The sequence below is a fragment of the Verticillium nonalfalfae genome (assembly GCF_003724135.2).
Source record: "Verticillium nonalfalfae strain VnAa140/NRRL 66861 chromosome Unknown scaffold_58, whole genome shotgun sequence".
Lineage (NCBI taxonomy): Eukaryota > Fungi > Ascomycota > Sordariomycetes > Glomerellales > Plectosphaerellaceae > Verticillium > Verticillium nonalfalfae.
The window spans coordinates 139,398-161,868 of record NW_021167283.1 but is presented as its reverse complement, the minus strand read 5'-3'; the positions used below and the strand labels follow the sequence as shown (position 1 = coordinate 161,868).

At 58.9% G+C, this 22,471-nt stretch overlaps 9 protein-coding genes across 9 annotated transcripts; 3 read left to right on the top strand and 6 right to left on the bottom strand.

The window, feature by feature from the left end:
- Positions 1-168: 168 nt before the first annotated feature.
- Positions 169-1,573, top strand: D7B24_007344 (uncharacterized protein; the record flags this gene model as incomplete). Its single annotated transcript, XM_028641454.1, has 3 exons — positions 169-309; positions 365-1,173; positions 1,228-1,573. The coding sequence occupies 3 exons, from the start codon at positions 169-171 to the stop codon at positions 1,571-1,573; spliced, it is 1,296 nt and encodes a 431-aa protein (XP_028494553.1).
- A 966-nt stretch (positions 1,574-2,539) lies between these two features.
- Positions 2,540-4,471, bottom strand: D7B24_007343 (uncharacterized protein; the record flags this gene model as incomplete). The annotated part of the gene is made up of 1 exon (XM_028641453.1): positions 2,540-4,471. The coding sequence occupies one exon, from the start codon at positions 4,469-4,471 to the stop codon at positions 2,540-2,542; it is 1,932 nt and encodes a 643-aa protein (XP_028494552.1).
- A 232-nt stretch (positions 4,472-4,703) lies between these two features.
- D7B24_007342 (uncharacterized protein) lies at positions 4,704-7,223 on the top strand (the record flags this gene model as incomplete). Its single annotated transcript, XM_028641452.1, has 5 exons — positions 4,704-4,838; positions 5,474-5,728; positions 5,801-6,493; positions 6,575-6,991; positions 7,071-7,223. 5 exons carry the CDS (start codon positions 4,704-4,706, stop codon positions 7,221-7,223), a joined length of 1,653 nt encoding a protein of 550 aa, XP_028494551.1.
- Positions 7,224-8,651: 1,428 nt separating this feature from the next.
- On the bottom strand, positions 8,652-11,417 carry HSP98 (Heat shock protein hsp98; the record flags this gene model as incomplete). The annotated part of the gene is made up of 1 exon (XM_028641451.1): positions 8,652-11,417. The coding sequence occupies one exon, from the start codon at positions 11,415-11,417 to the stop codon at positions 8,652-8,654; it is 2,766 nt and encodes a 921-aa protein (XP_028494550.1).
- Positions 11,418-12,049: 632 nt separating this feature from the next.
- On the top strand, positions 12,050-12,950 carry D7B24_007340 (uncharacterized protein; the record flags this gene model as incomplete). The annotated part of the gene is made up of 2 exons (XM_028641450.1): positions 12,050-12,259; positions 12,333-12,950. The coding sequence occupies 2 exons, from the start codon at positions 12,050-12,052 to the stop codon at positions 12,948-12,950; spliced, it is 828 nt and encodes a 275-aa protein (XP_028494549.1).
- Positions 12,951-13,353: 403 nt separating this feature from the next.
- On the bottom strand, positions 13,354-14,841 carry D7B24_007339 (uncharacterized protein; the record flags this gene model as incomplete). The annotated part of the gene is made up of 4 exons (XM_028641449.1): positions 13,354-13,494; positions 13,554-14,093; positions 14,449-14,631; positions 14,764-14,841. The coding sequence occupies 4 exons, from the start codon at positions 14,839-14,841 to the stop codon at positions 13,354-13,356; spliced, it is 942 nt and encodes a 313-aa protein (XP_028494548.1).
- Positions 14,842-16,850: 2,009 nt separating this feature from the next.
- On the bottom strand, positions 16,851-17,991 carry PHA2 (prephenate dehydratase; the record flags this gene model as incomplete). The annotated part of the gene is made up of 2 exons (XM_028641448.1): positions 16,851-17,812; positions 17,865-17,991. The coding sequence occupies 2 exons, from the start codon at positions 17,989-17,991 to the stop codon at positions 16,851-16,853; spliced, it is 1,089 nt and encodes a 362-aa protein (XP_028494547.1).
- Positions 17,992-18,917: 926 nt separating this feature from the next.
- Positions 18,918-19,706, bottom strand: D7B24_007337 (uncharacterized protein; the record flags this gene model as incomplete). The annotated part of the gene is made up of 2 exons (XM_028641447.1): positions 18,918-19,559; positions 19,620-19,706. 2 exons carry the CDS (start codon positions 19,704-19,706, stop codon positions 18,918-18,920), a joined length of 729 nt encoding a protein of 242 aa, XP_028494546.1.
- Positions 19,707-20,828: 1,122 nt separating this feature from the next.
- Positions 20,829-21,607, bottom strand: D7B24_007336 (uncharacterized protein; the record flags this gene model as incomplete). Its single annotated transcript, XM_028641446.1, has 2 exons — positions 20,829-20,965; positions 21,031-21,607. 2 exons carry the CDS (start codon positions 21,605-21,607, stop codon positions 20,829-20,831), a joined length of 714 nt encoding a protein of 237 aa, XP_028494545.1.
- Positions 21,608-22,471: the final 864 nt, after the last annotated feature.

The window sequence follows — 22,471 nt, the reverse complement described above, 5'->3', positions numbered from 1 at the left end:
ACTTCAACAGCCGAGTCAAGTAAGTCACGGGAATACATGGCTCCTTCATCCTGGTGCCCTGGCTGCAGATGGTCTGGCTTGAGCTCCGCAGTGTAAAAGCTGCCAGCACCCGTGCTAGTTCCGTGGATTCTAGGGGGCAATAGGAACCGTTCATCCTTCATCTTCAACATGAATGATCCATGCAATCCTCGGCCCCAGTTCTCGGTCCTCATTGTGGGCTGTGGTCTTTGTGGCCTGGCTTCCGCACTGGCTCTTGCTCAGGCCGGTCATCGTGTGACAGTGTTTGAGCGAAGCGCTCAACTCCAAGAAGTAGCTTGGCACTCTCTGCATTCCGCATGTACAAGTTTCTAACACGGCCTAACAGATTGGTGCCGGAATACAGTTATCCCCCAATGCGACGCGTCTGCTTCAGCGCTGGGGCGTCTTCGAGGAGGTCCTCAAATATGCAGCCCAACCAGAGGCCGGGACATTCCGCTCCTATCGAGGAGAGGTGGTCTCACAGTCGCCACCTGTATCTCATCCGACACTGGTTCGTGATGAGGCCCCTTACATCGTGATTCACCGTGCCGACCTCCTGAGAGCCTTGCTGTCGGGGATGGGGGGGCATGGTATAACTCTCAGACTGAACAGCGAAGTCAGGGAGATTGATTTCAACAAGCCATCCATACGCCTTTCCAATGGCGAGGTCTACAGGGCGGATCTGATCTTGGGTGCGGACGGGGAGAGGTCCCGCTGCAGGGGCATCCTACTAGGCCGTGAGGACCCTCCTCACAGTCCTGGCGACGTCGTGTACCGGGTCTCCGTCCCTACCAAGAACATATCGGAGAGCCATCCCGCTTGGGACCATAAGAGAAGATGCAGCGTCAACTTCTGGATGGGACCAGGCGGTCACGTCGTCTCGTACCTCATTCAGCACGACATGCTCAACATGGTTCTGGTCCACACCGAGGGTGCAGGCAGTGAGGTCATGTACGGGCCGCAGCGAGCAGACCTAGACGAGTTCAGGCGCAAGATCGCAAACTGGGACCCCGTGCTTCACGAGATCCTCAACGTTCCAGGGTCTGTCTGCACCAAATGGACTCTGTTCCAGATCCATGAAGTGATCCAGTGGCGCCATGAGAGTGGGCGATTTGTGCTGGTTGGCGATGCCGCTCACGCGATATTGCCGTGCTTGTGAGTATCCAAGGATTGCAATCTCCCTGCCAAAGCTGATGATCCCTTGCTCAGAGCGCAGGGGGCCGCGCAGGCCTTTGAAGATGCAGGCGTCCTGGGAGCGATATTCAGCCAGCCGGTGGGCCGTGACCAGATTCCCGATGCTCTCCGGGTGTTCGAGGAGGTCCGCAAACCACGAGCCTCAGACGTCCGACATCGCACACTGGAACAGAAGGCCATGTTTGCCCTTTTAGATGGCCCAGGCCAGGAGGAGCGCGATGCGGGACTTCGCGGGGGTGCGGACTATGGGCTGTTCCGGTGGCTCTGGGAGTATGATGCCGCCGAAAGCGGTAGAGAGGCATGGGAAGCATTCTTGAACAAGGCTCGCGAAGACGGGATCGAAACTCGCCATGGTATCTAGGTCAAAATAGTACCTAGGTCAAAATGTGGAAACACAAGCAAACCTCCAAATGGCAGGGCTTTCTCACGCATAGCACCCGGCCAGCCAGCCCTCGATGCCGGGCTATGCGCCAAGCAACAAGCCATCGTAGACGTCTAAGGACCGTACACAGATGGCATTGATCCTTTGCGCCATTTTTACGTACAGCAGCTTAGTTCTCCGTGGTACTCTGACATGACCGATATGTTTGGTCTGTATGTCTGACAACGGCACACGCTGGCATCCGACATGTGACAGTGAGAGGATGATCTCGGCCATGCATGCGGCTTACCAACCCCTACCAACCCTAGCCGTCGTTTAGAGAACGCGCAGAGCAGATCTAGGCAGTTCATTAGCTCTGATCGGGATTCAGGGTGTTGCCACCGGGCAGGCTGTTGTATCTACCTTACTGGGTAGTCCACGCGGCGGAAGACCCTGGCAACGTCCTTCCGCAAGGAGTTGGCATCATTATCAGTGCATGGGTGGCGACCCTTCAAAGGAACTCGTCTTGTGCCGCAATCCACATGCGGCGTAGGTGGGTGTGGGTGGGTTGAAGACGAACCGAGCGTCCAACACGCATACACGGTTGGTCAAGTAGGATGGACCACGGAAGTGGCTGCGCAACTCACATATCTGCCGCCCGCCGGACTCGAGGCTACGCGGCCGTCATCTCATGCGAACAAGGGTCTGTCTGATTGATATTCTGCTGCTGCCTGTCCTCTGCGCCCGCCTTGGGGGCCACTACTCCCCGTCAACCCCGGCGGCTGCTTGCTTGTTCTCAGGAGTCTGTCACTGTGACCATGCCGTTGTCTCTCCGGTGTAAATGAGAAATCTGCTCTTGTGTATCTACCTTGTACATATACGACCACTCCTCTGTGCTCTCGGTCTTCTTCACATGCCGATATCCGACAATACCTGTGGATTCGTAGCATGATAAGCCGGCGTGTTTTAAACGTGATTTCCATTCGTGGGCCGCTGCTGCTCCGCCTCTTTCAGGATCTCTAGAACGACGGCATACAGTCGTCCGGACCTGATGGACTCGTAGACCCGCGTATTATAGAGCCCGATGCTCGGCGTGACCCCGTCCGGCGTCACAGCCTCCGTCGACGCCAGGTGCGCTTCGCCCAGGAAGGGGATACCGAGCTCCTTCCGGACGAAGCGGTACATGCGTCGCGAGGCCTGGCCGATGTAGGGCGTCGCGTTGGGCGGCACAGCGTCGTCATTGCGCCCCTCGATCTCGATGGTGCGCAGGTCGAGGGCCTGGCACAGCGCCAGGAGGTGGGCCGAGGCCATCTGGGACAGCACGTCGACGGCCTCGAGCGTGTACCGGGCCGACACGAGCGCCAGGGAGTTGAGGGACTGGTTGCCCATCTCAGCGGTCTGGACGTGCGAGCCGACGGGGTTGGCCAGGAAGCCCAGCTCCGAGGCGAGGGCGGCGACGACAACGTCCAGCCCCTTGAACAGGAACGAGGTGCCAGCGTCGTCGGAGCATAGGTTCGGCGGCAGGCCCCAGCTCGTGGCTGGGTTGATCATCTCGGTGCACTGGGTGAAGAGCATGCGGCCGATGCCCTGGAGGCCCTGGCGCAGCTTCTCGACCGCCGACGTGACGGCGCGCGCCTGAAAGTTGCCGCCGTGGAGCACGCGGCCGGCCGCCGTGTCGACCAGCGGGTTGTCCGTCACCGAGTTGATCTCGACCGTCAGCTGGTCGTACGCCAGGCCAAAGTCCTCGAGCACGGGGCCGATCCACTGGCTCGCCGTCCGCAGCGAGTAGCGGTCCTGGCGCAGCGTCGCCACGTCGCGGCTGTCGTGCCGGTTGAGCAGCCGTGACCCGGCCAGGAAGGCCTTGATGTTCCTCGCGCTGTCCGTCTGCCCGGGGTGCGGCCGCACCCGCGCGATGAAGGGCTCGAAGCTCTCGTCACTGCCGCGCAGCGCCTCGACGCTCATGGCCGTCAGCACCTGCGACAGGGCTGCGAGGTGGAGGGACTCGTGGGCCGCAAGAGCAGCCACCCCGGCTGACACGGCCGTACCGTTGACAATGGCGAGGCCCTCCTTGGCGAGCAGGCCGATGGGCGCTATGCCGGCCTCCGACAGGGCGGCGTCGGCCCTCGTCACTCTTCTGGCCCCCTTGACATCGCGCCGGCCGCTGAAGGCCGTGGCGGATGTCTTGCCCTGCATCACCGCGCAGATCCACGCCAGCGCGCTGAGGTCTCCCGAGGCCGAGATGCTCCCGCGGACGGGGATGCGCGGGACGACGTCCTCGTTCAGGAGCTCCACCAGAGACTCGGCGATGTCGACCCGGATGCCCGAGGCGCCACCGGCCAGGGAGTTCAGGCGGATGAGCATAGATGCCCTCGCCCATGACTCGGGCATGCAAGTAGCCGCGAGGGCGTCGTTCAGGGGAAGCGGGGCCGGCGCCGATTCTCGTTGCTGTTTCTGCGCTTGCTGCCCGTTCGATTTCTCACAGCCGTTGGCGGGATGGGCCTCGCCGTTGCTTCGGTTTGCATGTCCATTACTGCGGCCCAGGGCCGTATCCTCCGTTTTGCCGTCCGCAACGATGCCGCACGTCAGGTGGCTGATCAGGCTTTGCTGGACCCCCTCGACGTCGTCGGACCGTACATCGGCAGTGCCGCCGAACCCCGTGTTGACACCGTAGATGACCTCGCCCTGGGCGAGCTTCTCCGGTATGACTTTGCTGCCCGCTTCGATGGCGGCGATGGACGCCGGGATGAGCGCCACGCGTGCCAGGTGCCTCGATACTGCCACGACATCGGCGATGGTCAGGTCCCCTCCGCCGACTTCCAGCGGAGCCTTGGACGATGACGAGGTATCGCGCCAATGCGATAGGAGTAAATCCGTAAACGTGCGTGGTGGAGCGACCATGTTGTTCCAGAAACAGAGGAAAGGGGCACAGTTCGGCAGCAGAATAATTCAATTTGAGAGGAAAGGCGTCGATGAAAGCACCCGCTGTACTTGAGGTACCCATTACATCTTCCCAATCTGGAGACAGCACTCCGTGGTTCTTATGGAAAAGCTTGACTGACGAGATGGAATAGGAGAACACGTCCCCACGCAACGTCGTTGAGCATAAGGTACCCAGGCAACTCTGTCAGCCATGCTAGGACTCCAGGACTCCTACTACATCCAGGCTACATCTGGCGAGCGCTACGACGAGGATGTACAAGACCATCTCGAGACGTACCCAACTGGCATCCATCACCCGCGCACGGTCCGAACATGGGGGCTTCCTGTAGGTGCACGTCTCATTAGCCACCTGCAGGGAACACGACCAAGTCTACAACCGCCATATCCGGGGGTTATTCGGCCGGCTCACACGGAATTCCAGGCATCTCGAAAGGGCTGGACGGTCTGCACCAACACGGCAGAGTATGCAGGTGGGACAAATCACGCACCTCCGGGCAACTATGAATCTCAGCTCCCACAGGCATCTTGCTGTGATCATCCTCGATGCGTGGACGCGCGGAGCAGACGGACCCGAGCGGATGAGCAAGGTACGCCCGGCTCATCAGGCTGGGCGAGGTTGGCTGGCGTTGATAGACAATCTTTCCCGGCCATTTCTTCCGGGCAATGATAACTGCATAGACACCAATAGTTACCTCAGGTCCTCCTTGGCATACCACATGCATCAGACCGGGCATCACAGTTGCCCCGAAGTGCTCGTTCCAGCTCACTTGCATAACGTCGCAGTAACGGCCACACGCTTCCTCAGGTCCCCGCAGATTAAGCTTCTACACTGAAAAGAGCGGAACTGCTTTACTGTCATAGGGAACCCCTCCAAACCAGGGCGATAGTCATGGTGCGAGAAACCCACCGACAAAGTTTCTCCCCTTCTCCATATTCCCAAGAGAACCAAAATCACCGAAGCCGTCGTCTCCTCCAACTGTGGTGGCTACCAGCATGTATTCCGTCGAAGCCTCGTACTACCCCTATCTGGGTCTCCTTCTCCTCCTGGGCAGCAGCTGCGTGGCGCTCGCGCAGTTCTTGAAACCGGCCGACTTGAAATGGTCGCTCGGCACGAAGAGAGTGGCCATGCCGCCGGGGCCGCCGGGCGTTCCGGTGCTGGGAAACCTGCCACAGATGATGAGAGCCCGTCGCGGCGCCCTGTCGTTCAACAAGTGGGTGAGTCTCCCACCTGTCACTGCGCTGCCCCCGCCAGCAGAACGCGCGCCTTGGATCTAAACGCGCCGGCAGCTGGCGTCCCTGATCCCGTACGGCGACATGGTGACGCTGCACATGGGCTCGAGGACGTGGGTCGTGCTCAACTCGGACCGCGTCGTGTCGGAACTCATAGCCAAGAGAGGCAAGATCACCAACGAGAGACCGCACATGCCCGTGGCCAGCGATCTCGTGAGCAACGGGAAGCGCACGGTGATCCGGCGGGAGGAAGAGTGGCGAGAGGGACGCCGCGTGATGCACCAGCTGCTCAGCGGGTCGAACCTCAAGGTCTATGCCGGCATGCAGGAGCTCGAGAGCGTGGACATGCTGCGGCGGTATCTTCGGGAGCCCGACACGTGGTTCGCGCACAACTACCGCTACGCCACGTCCGTGCTGTACAGGGTCGTCATGGGCTACCCCCTGAACAAGACGCGAGCGCAGCTCGACGACTACCAGAGGGTGACGATCGAGTTCGTCACGGCCATCAACCGGAGCTACGTTGATTTCTTCCCCGCGTTCAGCAGGCTGCCGGCTGTCCTGCAGCCGTGGCGGCGTGCCTGGGCTCGCATGGGCGCGTTCCACCGCGGCGTCTTCCAGGCGTGGTGGGACCCCATCCGAAGGGCCGTGGACGAGGGCGCGGCGCCGCCCTCGTTCGTCCGCGACGTTCTTCTCCATCCCGACGTCCGGTTCGCCGGAGACGACGAGGAGGCCATGTATCTGGCAACGTCGGTCATGGCGGCCGGCGGCGACAACACGCGCATGACCATCAACGTCTTCGTCATGGCCATGGCCACGCGCCCCGAGGCCCAGGCACGGGCGCGCGAGGAGATCGACGGCGTGTGCACGAACGGCGCAGCGCTCCGGCTTCCCCAGATGGCGGACCTGCCGGCGATGCCCTACGTGTCCGCCATGATCAAAGAGGTCCTGCGCTGGCGACCGACGGTGCCCATCGTCCCACCCCACCAGCTCACCGAGGACCTGGCGTTCGACGGCTACTTCATCCCCGCCGGCACGTGCTTCTTGATCAACTCGATCGGGCTCTCGCGCGAGTTCGACGACGCCCACGAATTCCGGCCCGAGAGATGGATGGACGGCGCCGGCGCCGGCACGATACCCAACTTCTGGGGGTTCGGGGGCGGCCGTCGGATCTGTGTCGGCTGGAAGGTGGCGGAGCAAGCCCTCTTCGTTGCCTTTTCGCGTCTGCTCTATTGCTTCGAATTGCGTCCGGTTCGTTGACGTCTGCCCGTCTCTTGCTTGTCTTTGTTTGCTTCCGGATCAAGAGTTTGCTGACTTGTGAGGCGTCCAGAATGGGCCCATCGACGACGAGATACTCAACCACCAAGCCCTCGACGAGCCGTTCCCCGTGAAGGCCGTGGTTCGCAGTGCCGCGCACTCGTCGCTCATCGAGGAGGAAGCATCCAAGTACGAGTCTTCATTCTCTACGTTCGGGGCCAAATGACCCCGTGAACGCGACGCGGCAACACCGGTCAGTGGGGAGTCGCAAGAGAAGGGAACAGAAGAGAGAGAGAGAGAGAGAGAGAGAGAGAGAGCAGCATGGCAAGAATCCCGGCTCTCGTGATTTGTAGGAGATCATTTCAGATCCACGGTTCGGGGACAGCATTGGAGCGGCGGGTGCTGCGATGTGAAGACCACTGTGAGGCTCACTGTCGACGTAGGCAGCCACCGTATTTACGCAATTAACCGAAGTGGTGAGTGTGCCAGTGATCTATGCCGTCTCCCAAACCGTTTTCATAGACGGGCATACGTGACGTGCACAAAACCCTCTGGCCAGCGACTTGGACGGAGCTGTGGCTGAGCTGGAACGGAGGCAGGAGCCGAGAACCGAGCGCCCCACATCGCACAGCAGCCCGTCTCCCCTCCTTCCCCCACGGCCTTAGACAAGACTTTTGTCCCCCCCCAAAAAACCTGAAACATCGCTGTACATAGGCGTGTTTTTGTGTTTTTGCGTGGCGACCCCCTCTGGCGCTCCCACCCATCCATCCATCCCCACTTCTGGCCCTGAACCCCCCTCCCCATGCTCAGTTCACTGCACATCCGATCCATATGGCACTGACGCTGGGGGAGGGCCCTGGTATCGCGAGGTCATGGCAGATGATATGCTGAGGCGCAGCCTCCCTGGCGATGCTGTTTTCGGCCCTCGGATCTTTCTCTTTCGGGGTGCCCGTGTTCCGACTTTGGTCTTATCAGCAACATCCACGTCGATATCTAAGGGGGGGGGGGGGGGGGGGGGGTCGAAGTGCTTTGTTTGTCTGTACTGTACATGTAACACGACCGCACCTTGAACTTTCACGTCTGTTTCCTAAAGCCAAAGAAAAAAAAAACCCCCATGTCCGATGATTGGGTAGGTAACCTCTTTTTCCCATCTCGCCATCATGGCACTCACCGCATCCATGATGCGTTGTGTGTGTCGACAAAGATACCTCAGCAATGCGGCAGACGAGACGAGCCGATGCGACTGTAGAGTTTGGTAGGGGGAAGTTTCTTGGTCTCCAGGCGCAGAAATAAACACTTCCATTGCATGTATCGTCCACTAGCAGACCCCCTTCTCGGTGCCGGTCTCTGCACTGTCGTCGAGCGTCGGCGCTGGTCTGGGCTCTTTCTCGGGGAGAGAGCGCATGGTAGTCCAGACCCTTCTGACTACCTAGCCACGTTGGCGTGTACACTGTTGGAAAGCGAAAATGGTTCACGGTTTCAGGGAGCGGGTTGAACTAGTTCTATGCCCTTGTCTGTCTGTACTGACGTTTCATCATATATATCTACATGAATGCTGTTCCCAACGCCTTTTTGAAATTCCAAACGCCTCATAACTCATCAGAAGAAAAGAAAGCAAGGCCAGGTTTCTCTCCTCGCGCACGTCTCGAGTCGCTTAGTTGTAAAGGTCCTCGTCGTCCCTGACGACCTCCTCGATGGCATCCTCCATGTCTTCGTCATCCTCCTCCGATGGAAGCTCGCTGTCCTGGTGGTTCGGCAGCACGACAATCTTGTCGTTGATCAGCTCGACCCTCGCGTTCTCGCCGTCGCGGATCTGGCCCCGCAGGATGAGGATCGCGAGACGGTTGAGCACCTCCTTCTCGATGAGGCGCGATAGTGGTCGCGCGCCGTACGCGGGCGAGTAGCCCGCGGCGCCGAGGTAGTCCTTGGCCTCCTCCGACACGTCGATGAAGACCTTGCGGTCGTTGTCGGCCAGACGCTTCTGGATCTCGCCGATGCGAATGTCGACAATGTTGCGGATCTCGCGGCGCGTGAGACGGTTGAAGATGACGGTTGAGTTGATGCGGTTGAGGAACTCGGGGAGGAACCAGCCGCGAAGCGCGTTCATGACCTTCTCGCGCGTCACCGCGTCGACCCGGCCGTCGGGGGACGTGGATTGTGTGAGGTACTCGGCACCCAAGTTGGAGGTCATGACGACAATGCAGTTCTTGGCGTCGACAACACGGCCTTGTCCGTCGGTGATGCGGCCGTCGTCCATAAGCTGGAGCAGGACCGTCAGGACCTCCTTGGCGGCCTTCTCGACCTCGTCGAACAGCAGAATCGAAAAGGGCTTGCGGCGGAGAGCCTCTGTCAGCTGTCCTCCGGCATCGTGACCAACGTATCCTGGTGGCGCGCCAATCATTCGGCTCAGGGCGTGTCGCTCTTGGTATTCAGACATGTCGAACCGGATCATAGACTTGGGGTCGTCGAACAGGAACTCGGCAAGCGCCTTGGTGAGCAGCGTCTTACCAGTGCCCGAAGGACCGCAGAACAGGAAGCTGGGCGGCTGGTTGGGGTTGGCGAGACCAGACCGCTGGAGTCGGATGGCGTTGGAGACGGACTTGACAGCCTCCTTCTGGCCAACAACGATCTTGCCGAGGACCTTCTCCATGTGGAGCAGCTTGTCCTTTTCTGTAGTCTTGAGGCGCGTGACGGGAATGCCCGTCCATCGCGCGACGATTTCGTTGATGTGGTCGACAGACACGATGTCCGTAACCATCGAGCCAGTGTCTTGGCCAGTGGCGCTCAAGGCGGCGTCGGCTGCGGCCTTCTTCGCCTCGAGCTCCTTGATCACAGCGAGCTGTTCGGGGATGGCGCCGTACTTGATGTCGGCGGCCTTGGCGTGGTCGCCGTCGTTGGCCGCGTTCTCCAGACGCTTCTGGAGCTCGTCGAGCTTGGACTTGGCCATGTGGATTTCCTCGCCGCGCTTGATCTCGCTGAGGTACTTTTGCCGAAGAGGCTCCAGCTCCTCCTCGACGTTTCTGGCATCCTTCTTCGCCTGCGCCAGGCGAGTCTGGGATGCCTCGTCCTTTTCCTTCTCGAGGGCCGCGATCTCAATCATGATCTGGCGAAGCTTGCGCTCCAGCGAATCGATAATCTCGGGCTGCGACTCGCGGGCCACACGAACGGCGGCGGACGCCTCATCGACCAAATCGATGGCCGAATCAGGCAGCCGTCGAGATGTGAGATAGCGGCCAGCGAGGTTGGCGGCGGCCACAAGAGCGCTGTCGAGAATGGTGACGCGGTGGTGGCGGTCGTACCGCTCCTTGAGACCTCGAAGGATGGAGATGGTCTCGGCAATGGTGGGTTCCTTGACGAGGACCTGCTGGAAACGTCGCTCAAAGGCAGCGTCCTTCTCGACATATTTCCTATATTCGGCGAGTGTGGTAGCACCAATGCAGTGCAGCTGGCCACGGGCCAGCATGGGCTTCAGAAGGTTGGCGGCATCCATGCCACCCTCGCCGGACGATCCTGCGCCCATGAGCAAGTGAATTTCGTCAACGAAGAGGACGATCATCTCCTTGGAGTCCTCAATCTCCTTCAGGACACCCTTCATCCTCTCCTCGAACTCTCCGCGGTATTTGCTACCAGCCACCAGGGCACCCACGTCGAGCGATAGCAGCTTGCAGTGCTTCAGGTTGTCAGGAACGTCGCGGTTGACAATGCGCTGGGCGAGGCCCTCAATGACGGTCGTCTTGCCGACACCGGGCTCGCCGATCAGCACGGGGTTGTTCTTGGTTCTCCGGGACAAGATGCGGACGACACGGCGAATCTCCTCCTCTCGACCAATGACGGGGTCCATGTTGCTGTCGCGGGCCATGGCCGTCATGTCGATGGTGAACTTGGCGAGGTTCTCGTGTTCTTCCTCCGTGTCTGCGTTCTTGTTGTCCACCCTCTTGGTGCCTCGAATCTGTTGAACGGCGTCCTGCACCAGTTTCGGCTTGGGGATGTTTGCCTCGCGGAGGGCGGTCTGGATGTTGTGGTCCTCGGCGAGTGCGGTGATGAGGTGGTCGATGGCGATGAAGCTGTCTCTCTGTACCTTCTGCAGCTCCTGGGCCTTGCGAAGGACGGCGTGGAAACCGGGAGCCACGGAGACCTGGTCGGGAGGGGGGTCCTGGCTGGGCAATCGGACGAGTGACTTCTTCAACGCGCGGTCAAAGAGTTGAGGGTCGCCGTGTGCCCTCTCGACGACCTGCCTGAACATGGACGCCGAAGGCGCAGGACCATTCTGTTGATCCTTGCTCTGGTCTGCGGGGGGATCGAGAAGAGACACGGCCAGGTGAACTGGTAGTAGCTGGGAGTGGGCATACTGTTCAGCAAGGGCCATGGCGTCCTGGACAGCCTTCTCGGCCCGGTCGGTGAACTCCATGCGGGAATTCATCTTGTCGTGGGTATGTGACGTGTGTATGTAGCGAAGGTGTATGTGTGTGGTTTGTACGTTTGTAGTCGTGAGTATGCGGAATGTGCGTCGCTTCGAAGCTCAGTAGTGGTGAGTCTTCTACTCGTAGAGGGGTATCATTAGTTGGATTACTTTGTTTCTTGAAGGAGAAAGCGTAAGAGAGTCTTCGAGGTCGAGTGCTTTTATGCAGCAGTCAGGCGGAATTCAGACCATTCGACCAAGTTGGAAGTGGGCCAAGCCAGATGTAGCCTGATGTTTCCAGCAACTGCCAGTTGTCGTAGGGCAGCGACGGGGGAGCGCACTGGAAAGGCCTCGACGTCACTAGAAGCGGCCCGAAGCTACTGGGTGGTTCGGCCAACCAGGGACCGCGGGGTGAAGCTGATCGTCATGCTGAGCTAATCGAGGCCTTGAGCACCGCAGAGCTGAAGGGGCCAGGCCTGTGGCTCGTTCACAAAATCACATGACTCTCCAGCCACAGTTTCAATGCACGCGCCCCCCGACGCTGGAGCTCTGGGATTTTTCCTGTTCGCGCAGCCAAACGCCAGTTGAGCCAGATCAGGGGACTGACTGCCTTTCACGATCCACGGTGGCCCCAATCCCGCACACGCGCAACCATGAATTCGGCGCCAATCTTCCGCTTCGCCCAGCTCTCCCTGAGCGCGGGCATCCCGCGGGCGACAGTACGAAACGGCCACACCTGGTCGCGACGCAGGACGGCCAAGCCCGAACTCTCCAACTTCGCCCCCGGTCACGGCGAGCAGATCTGGGTCTGGCACCACCTGACCTCCCATCAGATCATCTACTCGCACACGCCTCAGCTCGACGTGCGTCTTCCACTTACCCCAACGCGAGAAGGACTCCCAAAGGGCCGGGAATGCTAACGTGCAGACAACGCAGTCCAACCACGCTCTCAAACAACTCCCCTTTATCGCGAAAAAGTCAACCCCGGCCAAGCTCCGCAAGGACCTCTGGCGGCCCATGGCCCTCATCCAGTTCCCCGCGGGCGCCGGCACGGCAGGCCAGTCGGCCTTTCAGAAGCTGCGCGAGTACCGGCGGCGCCACGAGCTCGAGTGGGGCGACGAGAAGCTGTACCGGACCAAGGAGGACGCGGCGACGGGCCGGCTCGTGCGGTCGACACGCACGCGCAAGGAGCGTGGCTTCGCCATTCACGAGCAGCGCGAGAACGCCATTGCCGACATGGCGGCCGTGCTCGCGGGCGGCGGCCGCGGCAGCAGACTGTGGGTGAGCGCCGCCGAGCGGACGCTCGTCGAGGCCGGCGGCGAACTCCGGGGCAAGCGCTGGTCGACGGACGCGCCGAAGGAGAGCAGCGCGGATAGGCAGCTGCTCGAGGCGACGGTCTTCTGGAGGGACCAGCAGGACAAGAACTTTGCGAGCGCGTGGAGCGCCAACGTCAAGCACGAGCTGTTTGAGGACGCCAAGGCATTACAGGGCGCCGAGGCGGCTGAGGTTGAGCAGGCGGTCGACACGGCGACGCCTGTTGCGAAAGAGGCGTGAGAAGGAAGGGGCAGAGCAGATGGGAGCACATGAGAGCAAATGAGAGCACATAGCAAGCAGACCGACTCATGTGTCGATGCGTCTTGCGAGCGTCCTTCGGGGGTTTGTATTACCACACGGCGGTTGTTCACCACAGCACCACCTAGCCTGTTGTAGACTATTGTACGAAAGATTTGAACATGTTCATTCATTCATGGTCTTTGCCCCTGTGTATATGCGTGGCAGTCTGACATGACTGCCTTAGAATGTTGATCTGTATGTGCGAGATCTCGTCGTTGACGGTCGCCATAATCAAAATGTCGTGCCAAATCCCAAAATCAACCCGCGATGAATGATAAACAGATAACCTGCGGAGAAGACGAAAAAAAAACAGACCAGATATCGCTGCACACCCTCGAAGTCATTACACCGACAAGGCAAACTTCTTGAGGTACTCGTAATCAGCCAAATTATCCTCCACCGTCTGGCGAATCAACTTGGCCCCCTTCTCGCCATACTTCTCGTTCCACTCGCGATCCTCAGACTCACGAGTAAAAACCTTCTTCTGTGGGAGTCAGTTTGATGCGTCCACTTTGTCATGTCTCAGGGAAGGTCTGGACTTACATGCTTGGGGTCGCGTGCCCTCAGGTTGCAGCTCGACAGGGCATCGTCGTGGAAGCCGACCCACTTGGCAAACTTGTCCTGGGCGAAGGCAGTGTCCTCGTCGCTCCAGTTCAACATGCCGTCGTGGAAGTCAAGGCCAACCCGCTTGCAATACGCGCGCAGGATGCCCTCGGGGTCGTCGAGGAGGTCATCGGCATCGACAACGGTCAGGTTGGAGCGGTCGATGAGTCCCTCCTTCAAGAGGAAGTCGAAGAAGCGGCGCACCTCGTCGTAGCCTGCCTCAGCCGGATCGAAGTTGTAGAAACCCGTCACCTTGTCCAGAGGCGGCACAGTACAGCGGAAGTAGGAGGGAATGGAGCGGCGAGGATGACGGATGAGGAAGGTGAATTGGAACTTGCGGAGGATGTCAACGGGGATGACGGTAGGGTTGTTAGGCTCTGTGGACTTCTCGCCGCCCAGAGAGGGTGCGATGGAAGCGGGGGCGCCAGAGGGGGGGAAGAGGTAGTGAATGATATCCTTGATGAAGATACGCTTCGCGCCCTGTGATCTTGTTAGTCTGCATTGGCCTTTCGTGAGAAATGCGACCGGGGATGAAAATGTGGGTGTCAGGCATGGCCAAGAGCTTCGGGGGCGCAAGCCGCAGAGAAGCTTTGCAAGAAGGCTCACGAACGAATTTGCATTTCGCAGCTTCAAGTTCATGTCGCATGCGAATTGACAAGCCGAGGTTTGGTTGCGCGAAGCTCTTCACAAGGTTGTCGCCAGCAATTGCGGGCGTCATGCATGAAGCCAATTGAAGCTTTCACGACTTTGCAACAAAATCGCGGGGTTGCATGCACCACACCAAAAAGCCGCCGATACCCATCATGAGACGATTGGAAGAAATGGAAAAACCTACACCCTCGCTAGACTCCTCAATGGTCTGTAGGACATCGGCATACGTTGTGTTGGCAAAGCCAGACGACTCCCTGGCCTCAGCGTCGTCGGCATAACGGACGCCGAGGCGTTCAGGCCCGTAGTAGAACGCATCGCCAAAAGGCTCATGAACGCAGCTCAGCACATCCCTGCGGGTCATGAAAACCTGAAATTTCAATCAGCATCAGAGACGCGATGGTAGGGAAATAAAACTGGGTCATTGGAGTTTGGGGAAGAATCTCTTCAGTCGCCTCCCCCTCCCCCTAGCTACATGATCCAGGGTTGTCAGAAAACGTACCCTCTCAAAGGCGGTTGAGCATGCCCGGGGATGGGTCGCGCAGAAGATGGGCTTCTTGGAGGTCGAGATGACAGTCATCTTGGCTGATAGCAAGGATGGAAGGCGTGCTAACGGAGGGCTGCTCCAGTTGTCGCGACGTTTGTGATGACGTGCTTGACAAACGAGAGGTTGTCGTGGGTTCTTGTGGTGGGCAATGGGGCTGCTCAGTTGTGTGATAGGACAATGAGCGATGGCGCAATGTCTCGATGGGGTGTGCAAGCGATGGCGGAATCTCGAGATGAGGGGATGACACGGCTGCATTCTCGAGAGGACGAGATGGGAGGACACCATATATAAAGGCCTTCATCCGGTTGCCAGCTCTGGCGCGCATCCAACGTTGGTTGCAAAGCTCCCCCAAGTCTGACATCCAAACTCGCCTCCCGCCGTCCAATCGAGCTCTCAGAAGCTCTGCAACTGGGCTGTTGCCCCTCTTTCCAACAAGCTCTCACCCACCTGCCACACCCTCTACCCACGCTTGAGCGGGGGGGGGCGCAGAAAGAACTCAACGAGGGTAACGTAGGTACAGTACGTCGAGGTACCGATGGCGGAGGTATCTCGGAACTCAACCATGGCGTGAAAAATTGAGCGTCGAGGGCGTCGAGTCGACCGTACCCAGAAAAGCGAGCGCCCGAGGCTGAGGAACTTGGACGACTTACAGGCCCCACGACCAGAGAGAGACCAGCGCCAGGTACCGATCCAGCCAAGGGAGTGGCTTACCCATCTCCGCCGGCGCCCGTGATACATGCGGTTTAGACGTCATAATCACCAAGTTTCTTGGACCGGGGCCAATTGCGGCTTCCGCACCGGAGACACTAGCGTCTCCGCCGAGGGGCCCTTTGGGGCCCAGAACCGCTTTTTCCTACCGTTGACTCCCTCCAGAACTGCTCAAACTCTGTCCACTGGCGCGCGCGATACCTCCACCAGACGTACCTTCTTCGCTCTGCCCGTACTCGACGCTGCCTCCACGTGTCGGGAGTTGTCTCTGTATTTCTCAGGCGAGCCGGTAAGGTCCCGCGGCGGGTGGGGGTACACCTAAGCCTGCGGATGGGTCTTCAATGCGGACTTCTTTTCGTGCGGTTGGCAATCGGCTGAGATGCCGCAGGCAAGAAAATCGCATGGCCAAGCAGAGGGGTAAGAGGGGAATATACCACTCTAAACGGGGCATGCTGTAGCTCTCCAAAGACCATGATAAAGTCTGGTTCTTGCCGCGCTGAGAGATAATCCTCCGTCGATATAGGCTTGGCTGTTGGCGTATGGAAATGCCTTCTTCAGTGAGGGTGAAAGTCGTATGGGTTTGACGACTGGCCTTGGCAGTTGCCAGAGGCTCCATTGGCCATTGAACCCGAGAGGGCCAGGATCGTGAAGACGAACCTCACCTCTGGAATCATCTGCCGAAGTGAACCACCACGCCACGGACATACTCCACGTCGCAGCTGTAGATGCTTCCAGCACAGCCCAGCCAAAAAAAAACTTTGCGAGTGAAAAACTTCAAAGGTATCCATGGGTACCCAAACTTGCCCGTTCCATGTCTCAAAGGCCCCCTTGACATCGCCGACCACGCCGCGCTCAGCTTCACGCCCGACTGGCACCTTCGGTTTCCATGACCAACTGAATAACCACGCCCTCCCACGTCCAAAACCCTGCCGCCGACATATCGCTACCTGAAAAAGGCACATTTCCCATGTCGTCTTGCGTCTGGCGCTGTCTACCATCCAATAGATGCCCAGTGCTACCCCCGTAGGCCCCTCCCTCGTAGCCTGACACCTGAAGACGGCCATGCCGTCAGCGGCGAGACTGCCCATCGCCCTGGCCCTCGCGTGACCAGTCTGCAGCCGACAGCGGCCAAGCGGCAGTTTCAGTAAGAATTCGGAGAAGGCGAGACAGGGCGAAAAGGCGCCCACAGGTCTTCGGTTCCTGTGGAAGCTGGCACCCTGCCTCGCTCTAGCCGACCCCCTCGCCCCCCCTCCAAGACGAAGGGCCCCATCTCAGCTCGCAAGGAGGGGAGGAGGAAAGAGTTTGCTCTGGCTCCTGGGTCTCTCACTCTAGCCCTAAGGCCGGGAGCGCTGGTCTTCCCAGCTCCCAAGCCACCGCCATGTTTCCGCAACGCGGGCAACACCCTCGAGAGCGTCGCGGACCCGCCCGTCCGGGTCTCGCACACGGTGGCCTTCGAACTCAACAAAAAAGACGTACTGGAAGGGTTCCTCGAGGCTCGGCCGGCTGTTAATGCTCGTCAAGTTCAGACCGGCTGCGCGGAAGGCGGAGAGCACGTCAGCCAGAGCACCAGGGGCGGTGTGGGGAACCATGAAGGAGACCATGGACTTTGTCGTGCCAACATCGGACTGGCAAAGTTTGGGTGGTAAAGGTGTCTTGGACAACTCGACAGTTTCTTTCCGGATGACGAAAAATCGAGTTGTATTGTCAGAGCGGTCTTCGATGCTCGCAGCGAGGATATCAATGCCGTGGAGCTGGGCAGCGATCTCGCTGGAAATGGCGGCACTGGTGCCGGTCTCGTCTTCGGCAACGAGAGCTGCGGCGCGGCTGGTCGATGACACATCGATCGCTTCGATGCCCTTGAGGTACGTCTGAAGGAATGCTGAACACTGCCCCCATGCTTGGGGATGGGAATAGAGACGGCGGATGTGGGTGAGATCTGTCAGGGGCTTGGCACGGGGCTTGGGCGGGTGCGGCTCTGAAGCCGTGGGGGTGCATGCTCCGGAGCCGGGGGCAGACGAGCTGGACAATGCAGATACAGAAGTCGGAGCGGCTGGTGTCGATTCAGGAGTTGCAGTCACGGGTTTAGAGGCACCTGCAGTATTGGCATTGGGTGGTAGGTGCCCTACGAGAAAGTGGTGGACGTCGAGGTAGTTCTCGCCGCAGACAGCAATGTCGGGAGAAAGTGCGTGTCGGTCAGCGAAGCAGTCAAGAGTGAAGACAACCGAGCCATTGGTCGAATTCTCAAAAGGTACAACGCCGTATGTGACATGCCCAGCTTGGACGGCAGCGAAGATATCTGCGTGTGTCAGGCGATGGCGGCTTGGTCTGGATATTAAGAAATTGCCTACCGGGGATGGTGACAAGTGGCTTCAATTCCCAGTCGCTCTCCGGAAACACCTGCAGGGACGCCTGTGATGATGTTTTAGCACGGGATTTGGCAGCCGAGTGCTTCAGAGGCCAGGAGGACTGTGTCATATCGGTTTACCTGATGAGTGTACGAAGCCTGAGGGCCAAGAAACCCGACGAGTGGTTTGCCGGAAGCCTCATCTCGCGTTGGTTCCGCCATATCGTCTGCAGGAAAGCCAGCGATAAGAGCGTCAGATCTCCGCCTAGGTGCCTTGAGATGAGGTCAATCCCAGGTCAGCCGAGGAACCGTTGAAGTGTGTCACAGACTGTAGAAGCAACGGGTCTGGGGGGATGACGAGGCGTTGCGGTCAATCAGCTGTGGGACGGTGACGGGCGGGTGGCCACACAGCACGTGTACCACGCAATGATCGATACGAGAAATGAACAATGGCGTTTGTCCGACGAGATGAGGCTGATGATCAGTCGCAACTTGATCATCGATGAGGGGTCGTGGTTATCGTGGTTGAATTGGGCGAGGGTTTTCTTCTTCGGTTGAATTCCCCACGGCGGGCGGCATCGGACAAGTTGGAACGCGCAGGGGGGCAGTCGCTGTACTACTGGTGGCAGTCACCGCTCCACTCTCGCCTTCCTGTTCGACGTCTTGTACCTGGCTTGCCTGGGCGGCGACAACCGGCCGGCTGTCAACCCACGAAATGAATTGATGGAAATGATTGGTGTTTGTGGCCGTCCACCGGGTGAATGGTCACTGGCGATGGCCCGGTGCTTGCTAGGTACCTACCTTAGGTATCTACCTTAGGTACCTACCTTAGGTACCTACCTTAGGTACCTACCTGCCGCGACTTCTTCCCTGGATGGGATATTTAAGAACCTAAGGTGCCTAGGTAGGTAAGGTAGGCACCTAAGGTACCACCTACCCGATACTGTCCGTGTAACCTCTGACTCATCTCTGTGCGGCATCGTGCCGTCAATTATTGACTTCCAACAAGGGCCTCATTCGTGTGATTGATCATGATCGCCTCATGAGCAACATCCAGCTACTGCTTTCGGTCCATGGCCGCCTGCACCAGCTCTTTGCCCCCCTCGACCCAATCATCCCAACAGACGCTCAGCGTGGCCGTGTCCCTCCACAAGTCCTCCGGATCGCCGCCCGGCGGCAGCCCCCGACCGTTGCCAGTCTTGCCCCGCGCGACGCCGTTCTTGAAAAGCATGTGCCACCGCGTGATGCCCTCGTCCTTGAACCCCAGCCGGTGCGCCAGCTTGATGGAGCCCGCATTGCGCGCGTGCGCCCGCCACTGCACCCTCACGAGCCCGAGGCCGCCGTCCTCGGGCCTGTCGAGGGCGAACCGCACGAGCAGCCCGGCGGCGTTGGTCGCGACGTGCGTGCGCTGGTACGGCGGCAGGATGTACACCCAGCCAATCTCCGTCGTGAGCGTCGTCGCCGAGCTCTGAAAGTAGGACATCATGCCGGCGAGCTCGCCCTCGTCGTCCTCGGCCGACGCCGGCCGCGTCGTGTCGATGACGGCGTACGTGAAGAAGTCGGGGTTGGCATACGACGTCTTCTCGAGAAACTCCGTCTTGAACTCTTCGACGCTGTACCAGGGGCCCGACGGCGTGTACGTGAAGAGGACGGCGTCGCTGCCGGCGAGCGCATGGAAGCGTTCAGCGTGACGGTCCTTCTGCTGCCGTGTGAGTGAGGCCGGTCATCGTAGGCCATGGCAGGCAGAATAACCACTCACGTCAAAGGGCACGAGCTTGACCTTGTCATTGGCGAGCACGCGCACAGGGAAGCAAAAGTTGGTCTTGAAGTCCTGCGTGGCAGACATGGCGTCGGTGGCTTCCCAGAGCTGTGACAGACACTGATGTAAACAGAACTTCCAGCAAAGTCGATGATCACCAAAAATCAAAGTCCCAAGCTAGTTACTAATTCAAAGGTTACGGACGGCTTGATAAAGCGATTCGGGTACTTTATGTGAGTCACGCCTTGGTGCCAGACTACGCGCATTACCTTTCCCGGCCCTATGGTGTGCGGCATGTACGCAGTAATTCCCGGCTTTTGGCGGGGTTGCCGGATCGGTCGATCACTACCAGAGACACCACCGAACCCGCAAGCGCTGTGCTGACAAAACATCCGGACGAGATCCTTTCGGCACGAAAACCCGAGACCAAACGCCCTCATCACGGCCAAACATGCGGTAAGCCGAGAATTGCAGATTGGTTGACCGCGAAGAACGTGTCTAGTCCGCTAGTCATTCGAGAAGCTTCTCACACGAGCGCTCGGTTCCCACCACTTGCTCCGGACCGGCCATCACTGAGATGAGTGCGCGCAGGTCACGCACAACGAATCGTGAGAGTGCCGCACCCGATGGATGTCTTGGTTACAGCAAACACAAGACAGTGGCCCGATTCACCAGGAGTAAAGGGGCATATCCAGGCTTGATGCCGAGGTATCAGGCGGCTTTAGGCTCAGCAAGCTGGGGAAATGAGCCCTGCATTGCTCGGCCCTCCTGTAGGGTCAAGGCGCCAGGCGCAGAGCCTCAAGCGCAGGGAGAAGAAGACGGCGTAGAGGATAAAAAGCCATGTTTCGATCATAGCAACAGACGAAACCCGAGGGTGGGAAACAAAAGAAAGCATGCGTCGCGTGCGCAAAGCCACCTGACTCGGCGGGGTTAGCGTACTCGCCGCTCTTGGTATGTGGCATGGTAAGATTCCAGCATCAGCCACACTTAATCAGAGCACATAATGCTTGGGCACAGTCCTCAGCAAGCGACCAGGCCTAACGTTGTGACTGAGAACCTATAGCGTTGCTCAACTCGATTCCTATATATCAAGGTCCTTCACTCAATCATCTCTCTCCGCGACAGTGGTACAGGCTGATGAAGCCACGGCGCTTGCGTCACGTGCTGCCCCGTTTCTGCCATGGACCGCAGATCCAACCCTATTCACATCTACTGAGTGGCGACGGCCTTGGTGCGGTAGAAGGGCTCGAGCTCATACTCGTCGAGAGCAAGAGAATGCAGAGCCACGTACTGGACGTACTCCGGGTTGAAATTTTGCAGACAGTACTTTGCGATCATCTCGGTTCCTGGCACGAAATACTACTCAGCATGCTGGCCGCCACATTCGCCGCAAACAACGGGGATGACTTACCCACGGCCGCACCGCCCGCCGTCCAGAGCTCACCCTTGCCGTTCGGCCCCTCGTACGCCTTGTCCGTGGTGACCCACTTCTGATCAAGCCACTCGACGTCAGGGTGCGCCCGCTTCGCAGCTGCCAAAAGGCTGCGGTTGGTCGTGGCCCTCTTGCCGTCCAGCAGGCCGGTGCTGGCGAGCCACATGGAGCCGATGCAGGTGGTCATCCAGACGCGGGTCTTGGGCCAGGCCTCCTTCATGAAGCGGTCTGCCGGGGGAGGTCGGTGGCTTGGCAGCGGTCCGCCGATGATGATGATGTCCAGGTCGCGCGGGCACGTGTCGTAGGTGACGTTGGGGAGATACATGAGGCTGGGGCTCGTGCCCGTGGGTTCGAGGGTGCTGCCGATGTAGTAGAAGGTCATGTCGACGGCGTCCTGTTCAAACTTGGCGAACTCCTCGTCAATGGCGAGTCCTCCTTCGTAATGGGTTCTCGAGAGGTTGCCGAGGATATCGATGCCGGTGATGTCTGCCAGCTGGACGGCTTCCATCATGACTCCGATGCGGAGCGACTTCCTAGGGGTCGTGACGGTGACCATTTTCAGGGATTCAGATAAAGTTTGAGGTGTGATTGATGGACAGGTTGCTCAGGGTAGTGATTTCGTGCAGGACAGTCAACCGATTAAGTTTGGGTTTACTTTATTTGACTTTCTGTTGCAGATGCTACGCTGTGGGGGTTTTGTACTCCTTCCATCACCACGCACTGTTGACGCAGAATCTCCTGGCTTCAAGCCAAGCCCCGTGCTGGAGGAACGAATTCGAGGAAAAACGCTAGGTCTCGAGTTAATACCGACGAGCATCGGATGTTAGCTTAGGAGTAGCCAATGAGGATCAAGAGCCGCCGAGGTATGGACCTGAAGCCAAGCAGCTGGGTAAGGTGAGATCCTGCCTCAAGGGTACAAGTCCCTTTCCCGAGCCGCAAGTAAAAGGCTTGGCACAGCGCTCGCTTATCGGTTCCTGAGGCGCTCTGCAGCTTGATGCAGTGCTCGGTGTGAAGGTCGATCTCGCTGACCGCCGCCATTCCTCCCTTGGAGAGGTACGGATTGGGCTAGAACCTCGGTGCTTGGAGCCTTCCATCCGTGCTACAGCCTCCAGCGTCCATAGACGCATACATATGAATATCTCGTGGTGGTATGAAAACCGGTGTATGTAATCCGTTGATGCATGATATTATACGAATCATCATTCAAACAGTATGGATGAAGACAAATTCCGCATCTCAAAGGCCAGAGCACTATCCAGTCCCGTAAGCAGCTGTTTTCGTGCTCATCTCACCTCCGCTGAATAGCGCTGATAAATCGTCAAACCAACTCTCCGTGGCTGATGACAATCATTGGAACCCCCGGGCAGGCTCGGACTTCCCCAAGGCATGGGCTGAGTTTACAACGATTCTGGGGGCGGGA